The sequence below is a fragment of the Gouania willdenowi genome, assembly GCF_900634775.1.
Source record: "Gouania willdenowi chromosome 24 unlocalized genomic scaffold, fGouWil2.1 scaffold_320_arrow_ctg1, whole genome shotgun sequence".
In the NCBI taxonomy this organism is placed as follows: domain Eukaryota; kingdom Metazoa; phylum Chordata; class Actinopteri; order Blenniiformes; family Gobiesocidae; genus Gouania; species Gouania willdenowi.
The window spans coordinates 103,833-111,141 of NW_021144848.1; the positions used below are offsets into that span (position 1 = coordinate 103,833).

At 39.4% G+C, this 7,309-nt stretch overlaps 1 protein-coding gene across 1 annotated transcript; it reads left to right on the forward strand.

The window, feature by feature from the left end:
- Positions 1-1,157: 1,157 nt before the first annotated feature.
- Positions 1,158-6,275, forward strand: LOC114458295 (homeodomain-interacting protein kinase 2-like). The gene is made up of 9 exons (XM_028440692.1): positions 1,158-1,286; positions 1,966-2,135; positions 2,249-2,443; positions 3,815-3,996; positions 4,698-4,821; positions 4,960-5,079; positions 5,168-5,260; positions 5,454-5,623; positions 5,726-6,275. The coding sequence occupies exons 1-9, from the start codon at positions 1,274-1,276 to the stop codon at positions 6,177-6,179; spliced, it is 1,521 nt and encodes a 506-aa protein (XP_028296493.1). The 5' UTR covers positions 1,158-1,273; the 3' UTR covers positions 6,180-6,275.
- The last annotated feature ends 1,034 nt before the right edge of the window (positions 6,276-7,309 follow it).

Consider the following 7,309-nt stretch of genomic DNA (forward strand, 5'->3'; position numbering starts at 1 on the left):
AGGCGCCCCGGACTCACCCATCAGTCCGCAGATAGCAGGACAGACCTACCAAATGGTAGATACCAACCTCAACCACCATTGGGGAATGGTGCCTCTCCATTCCCCAATGGAGAGGCACCATAACATTCCCCAATGGAGCGGCACTTCTCTATCCCCTGAGTGAATGTGTGTGTTTAGTGAATGTATGAAGTGCTATTAAAAAAAAGGTAGATGGAGGGGAGCGGTGCTCCCCATCCAACCTATGTGTATATATGTGTATGTGGTGCAATAGCTCCGGACGGTGGAAGTGGTGGCCCCACCCTCCGGGTGCTGGTGTGTTGGGGTGTAATTAAAAATGGAGGGATTAGTAGGGCAGCCCCCGCCCGCCGGCCCAGAGCGGCCCGCCCCGCCAAAGTCGTTGCGGGCCGCAAGGAGAGAGGCCAGCGCCCACACCAAGGCCAGCACAGGCCCGCACGGCACCACGATACAGCACCCTCCACAGGGAGCCGGCCCAAAGAGAGAGGACGCCACCAACCGCAAAAACAAAAATGTTGGCCATACTGTGTGTATGTCATATACCAGTGGTTGCCAAACTGGGGTAGGTGTACTCCTAAGGGTATTTGAACAACTTTCAGGATGTACAGAATGAACATTTGTCATTTGTTATTTTTTTAATCATTACAGATTTATTTTTTTTACAGGCACTCTTACTTTTTTTTTTCATCCATCAAAAAAAATTTGTGGCACAACTCGTTAAGATGCACCAAAAGGTGAAGTTCAAATTTTAAAACGAGCAAAACATCAGAAATAAATGAATAAAAAAGTCTAAATTCAAGGTTCATGTTGGACGAGACGTAAGAAAGAGTTTAGATGAGCCTGCAGACATAAATAAATAATGTATAACATGAACTAAGGGGTACTTGTAATGAGAAATAAAGGCTAGGGGGTACATGGGGCAATAAAGTTTGGGAAACAGTGTCATATACAAATTTCATGGTATATAATATCAGCCATTTTAATTCATTCTTAAAACTTTTCTAATCCTACCCACTTGTATTATCCATTTAATAGTGGAGTAAAAATGTATGCAATACACTTTGATGTCATCATCAAGTATGGTTGCCGTGGCTCCAAGAAAGAAAAAAGAATCTATAATAGAACCAACTCCAGTAGCTTCTCTCATTGCTAGTGGTTCAGTTGGACAGTGTTTTTCTTAGTCATCTGAGCATCGAGATGTTAAACAAGCAATTTTTGTGTATTTTGAAAGCTTAAATTTTGAAGACCTGAGTGAGAAATGGCAGCTGTAGGTAAGAGACTGTACAGACAAAAGAAGAGGATGAACTCTCACTGCTAAGATGAAATAAAACTTTAGTAAATCAATATATTTACTTAAAAAATGTTACAAAATATTATTAGAAAAATGTTTTAATCTGGTTTAAGGGCCGATGGCGCACTATGGCAGCCTCTCTTCCATCAATCTTCCCCGGGGCAGCTGTGGCCACAATAGTAGCTGACCACCACTTAGTGGGGAGTGAAAGAATAATGCCTTAATTCTGTAAAGCGCTTTGAGTGTCTATGATAAAGCACTGTATAAAATCCAATGCATGAATATTACCATTATTAGAACAGTTTGAGGGTCTTTCAGAGCCAAATGTAATAAATAAAATAAGAGTGTTTGACTTCAATGTTCACATAATGTATGTGATTTAGCAGGAGGAGAATTTTTTTTATTACTATTTAATACCTGTAAGTAAAGTAACATGATACATACTGTGAGTGTATTAACAGAAGATCAAGATGTCCTACACATGCAGTCAGTGCAGAGTCAAGACTTCACATGTGAAGTGGATTTACAGACTGTTTTTTTGGGGGGTTTTAAACCCAAATTTCAAAATGACAGGACAGGACAAGATTTCCTTGTTTATGTGAGTTTTAGTGTTGAAATACTGAATACTAACCTTGTGTCCTTTCTATCCACTTTGACAGTGTCTCAACTATCAGTAGGGCAGGTTCTGTGCAGCAGCTCAACCAAATACACTATCATTGAGTTCATGGGAGAAGGTTCCTTTGGTAAAGTGGCCAAGTGCCAGATTAAATCCACCTGTGAAATAGTGGCAGTGAAAATCCTGAAGGTTGTGCAAAACGTGCAGGATGAGGTGAGTGTTTGGATCTCTCCTATAGTTTTGGTGCCTCCAACAGGACTGTAACTATGAACTGTTTAGAGAATAGTGACAGAAAGATGATCTAATTCTCCTTTTTTCCCCTCCAGCTGTCTATGTTGAGTAGAATCAGCACACTGGATCCAGACCACTTTAACGTGGTCAAATTCTACGAGAAGTTTGAATACTCTGGCTGTACCTGCCTCGTGTTTGAGCTGCTTGCCATGAACTTATTACAGTTCCTCAGGACTGAGCTGCATTTTTGTTCCATGTATGTGCACCAAATCCGCCCCATTGCAAAGCAGGTATGATCCTCTTTATAATTTGACTAAAATGCCGTGCGTGTTGAAGTCTAGTTTGTGTGTGACACAATGTGGTGCGCGGAGCTGCATGGATGTTGCTGATGTTTTGACCGTTAAACTCTTGTGTCGCGTTGATGGAAGGAGCATCAGGCCAGAATCAGCTGATCAGATGCGTAGTTTACACAGTGATGGCACAATGTTCACATATGAGAGTGTGGTGACACAGCGCTACTCAGGACCTCAGACCTGCTTGATGCTCAGTAGATCATCTTCAAATGATGCTGATCGACTGATTGACAGACTGTGTTGCTGCATTAACTCAGATCAATGGCATCAACAGATCAATAGGACGGTTTCTGTCAAAATCTGCCTATTTTTCATGGACTGATCAGAGCAAAGTTACAGGACCTAACGGAGCAGCCACATTAAATTAGGGGAGAAAAAATCATTAGGTTTTAAAGTCGTTAAAAAAAATAAAAAAAACACTTTTTTATCTGTTTATTTCGTTTTCTACATTATTAAATGTTTGTGCAAAAGACAGAGAAGTCCATCTGCCTCCAATTTAACTTCCTCAAATGTCTGTGTGCGTCTGTGCGCCTCACGTCTCCACACTGAATGAGAAAAATGCTCATTTAAATAGGGCGGTCTGCACCAGTTCTGCACGTGCACTAGTCATTGCTGCAATCTTAGTGAATTCCTCGCAACAGGTGATGAAACTATGTCACCAAAGGATTTAGGGACGCAACTAGTTTACCACCCTTTATTTCAGATCTTAGTGAATCCACCCCTGAGTGTTTACAAAGTTGGTTTAAAGAAGATTTTACTTTTATTCTGAATTAAAAATGAATTAAAGCTCCCATGTAAATAATCCATGAAAAAGCTACTTAACCTCCCACTTTTGTGTAGCAAGACATACTTCCTACGTGCACTGCACTATTCTTTATAAAATAAAAGGTTTGTAAAAATGTACTATTCTTTTTTAAATAAAATATCACCAATGAATTAAATTCAAAATAAAATATATCAGACTGAAAACTCCGACATTCAATGTTGTTTTGGTGCGGTGCATTACGTTCAATCTGGTTGGTTGCATTTGATTGTTGTCTGGTCATTTAGTTTTTTTGTAGTTTTACAATCGAAAAATAGTAATTTACTCAATAACGGTTGGGTGTAGAAATCTAACAAATTACTGTAAAAATGCCTATAATTCTTTTAAAATGTACTTAAGTATAAGTAAAATGACTGATTTAGAAATAAACTTAAAAAAAGTAAAAGTACCCATAAAAGCAACTAAATTACAGTAACGTGATTACTTGTGATCCCTTACTTTCACCTCTGATTATAATCCTGTCATTTCTCATTGTGTTCCTGCAGATGTTGGTTGCATTACAGGGACTCCAATCTCGTTGGATCATCCATAGTGACATCAAGCTTGACAATGTCATGCTGGCAAACCATGAGGAGACTCCATACAAAGTCAAGCTTATTGACTTTGGACTGGCTATTCCATTCTCTGCTGCCAGGTGTGGGATGCAGCTTCAGGCCATCGGCTCCAGGTATGAGGCTGTCAGCCTGAATGACTTCTGTGTGACTGAAATAAATACCTGAATATTGTACAGTACAGGTAATTAGGATTTATTGATTCCTGTTGTTTATTGTTGGGGAATCATCTAAAAAATAATTATGGTCATTAACAAACAAGTAAACAACATTTCATGTCAAATGTATTCACATTTAATTTGACTAAGGTCCAACCAACACTTCAGTTTATATTAACAGAATGTTAACTTTTCTGCTCTCATTTTCACTACTCAATATATTTTCAATAAAAACTACATATTAAGTTCATCAGACTTTTCTGGTTGTTTTTTCAATGTAAAAACTACACAATATTGATATTAAAAATGAAGTGTAAACAAGATCTGTTCAGGTTAAATGAGCAGTGGTTAAACCTGATACTTTTTATTTTACCTTAATGGTGAGCTCGAGGCTTTCTGCAGAGCTAATGCTAACAAGCTAACGCTATGTTTCCTTGTATCGATACAACTGATTGATTACTTTTTAGAACAATTTTGTATCAATTGATGTCATCGGAAGGCCAACTTGCCGAGCACAAATCGATGTAGTTGGATCGTAGGAATATAAATCGATGAATTGATCTAATGGATGAATTGTTACATGTTTAGTCATTATAGTGTTGGCACTTAGTGCTAAGCAACAGATTTCTAAAGAGTATCTCATTCATTTTGCTTCACAGGGCCCCAGAGATTTGTCTTGGTCTACCATTCACAGAGGCCATTGACATGTGGGGGCTGGGCTGTATGCTGGCCGACCTGTACCTGGATCAGAGCCTCTTCCCTGTCAACTGTGAATATCTCATGGTAATTCACCTTTTTTTATACACCATCCTGCCATCCATTTAGTGACCCACGTGCTCTTTCTCAGGCTGTCTTATACGCATGTATATAAAGTCTTGAAGAAATGCCCCTAATGTGTGTAATTGTGTGTTCTTTCTGCAGATGAAAGCCATGGTGGAGTTTCTTGGCATGCCGCCGGACTACCAGCTCTGTTGTGGCGTGTATACCAAGAAATTCTTCTGTCAGGAAGAGGATGAGTTTGGTTCAAGATGGAGGCTCCTGGTAAAAACATTATTTTTATTGTTGTTGAACCTTGACTGTTGTCTTAAACTTATCCTAAACCCTTGTCATTGTCGATGTGTTTCCTCAGACACCGGAAGAATATTCCGCTAATAATAACAAAAAAGCTGAAGAATGGCCCGCATGGCGCTGTCATTTCAAATCATGGGATGACCTGCTCTATGTAAGTGTTCTCTACAATATTTGAGTTCAAATACTTAGTAGCGGTCTCTTCTTTAAAATGTAACATACTTTATACATGCGTTTATAAGATGAAATTACTCACAGTTTATTTTTTGTTCACACTTATCATATGTTATGAGCTAGAGAGGTTTGAACTTGTGTGAGGACCTAACTCTTTTTTGTTTTAAATCCAGTTCTTTAATGAAGAGGATGCTGAGGAGTTTGAGGACAGGAGGGCATTCATAGACTTCCTCAAGCAAGTACTGCATCAGGATGGGGGGAAGCGAATCTCTCCCACTGAGGCCCTTCAGCATCCATTCATAACAATGTCCCACCTGAGCCAGGATCCAGGCAGCAGTGACTAGTGAGTAACTGCACTGAGGAGACAATCATGCACATGGAGATCAACTTGTTGTTTAATTGACTTTTTTTTAAATTAATCTTTGTTTTTCATTTTTTCCTCTAGTCTAACCGAGGCACAGAGTTGCATGTCAATGAAATGTACCAATGAGGACATTGACGAGGAACATAAGGTTCAGCTGTCTCCTAGCCAGGTTCTTCTTGCAAATAGCTGGGAATCTGATGAGGTGCATGGACGTGAGCCATTTGACCAGATCCTGACTCCTGCATCCAGCCAAATCGAACCACTTTCTGATGTGAATAATGACAATGGAAGTGTTAAGGAGCCAAGTCTCGATTGGGGAGAAGAATTCAATCATCATTCAACAGTGGATGATTCAGGATTCTTCACCCTTCCTCATTGTGGTGATGAAAATCTTGAATCAGTTTCCTCAGTGAATGGACCTGTGGAGGAAGACGTCCCCATCCCCGCCCCCAAGAGATTTAGGAATGTTCGGAAGTTCTTTTCCAGAATTCTTAAAACGTTTTTTGGCTGCTTCTGTTGCTCCGTGCAGGAGTAATTCCATGTATTCCATCAATTCTATTCTATCTATTCACCCTCCCGTACACTCAGGTCCTCTGTTCTCTCCATTCGCCTTGTTCTCCAATCCAATCCAACCAGGGACAACTGTCATTCAGTCACTCTGTTTATCTGTGTCTGTGTATTTGTAAATAAACACACTATATAACTTATCTGTTTTGTGATACAATAATAGATAATATATTTGTATATATACTTAGAATTGGGGAAACATTTGTGATGACAGATAATATGACAAAAATAATATTAATTTATTAATAGTGTAGGGAACCAAACCACATCAAGCCTAAAGACCATTTCTAACAGGAATTAACCAAGGAGCCTGTTTTTTTTTATCACGAACTGTTTACAACATAACTGCCCGAGCAACTTTGAGGTGCATAGCTAACCCCACTATGCGGCCTTTTGAACCCAATAACGCAGTTGAAAAGGCTGGCCCAACACTTTGAAATGTTCAGTACGAACTCTTTTTACGACTCCACACGGAGGAAGAACATCCGTCTTCTCTCTCCTTTACAAACAGATATTTTTGGGATGCTGTAAGATCATAGCTCTGTCCCACTGACCCACGGTGAAATAGACGGCTTCAGCTGTTAAACTGTTTATCTGTCTGCTGCAACAAACATTTGAGCAGCTACAGTGTTGGAGCGCTTCATTGCTGCCATCAATGAATTGGTTTGCCAACAGGCGTGCGCTCTGACAAGGGGAGGGAGAATATTGATGAAAGTCTCACATAACGGGAAAGAGTGTCCATAACCAACGGTAAGTTTTCTATAGCAAAGGATTATGAGAAAACCATTGCAAGAGAGCACATAACAAATGTTATTACACCAACGTTCATTACACTCTTAACCCGAATTAGTTGACTTTACTCGCAAATTGCGTGGAAACCCGTTGCCCTATACCACTTTAGTTTTTACACAAGCTGAAACTAAACATGTCGAGCTGTATTAACATGGAACCTTAATTTTTTACACAAGCTGAAACTAAACATGCCGAGCTGTATTAACATGGAACCTTAAGTTTAGTATTTATATTTATTAGTAGTGTGTACCCAAAAATTAGATAAAACTAGCTATTATGACTTGTTATTGCTACTCATCATTTATT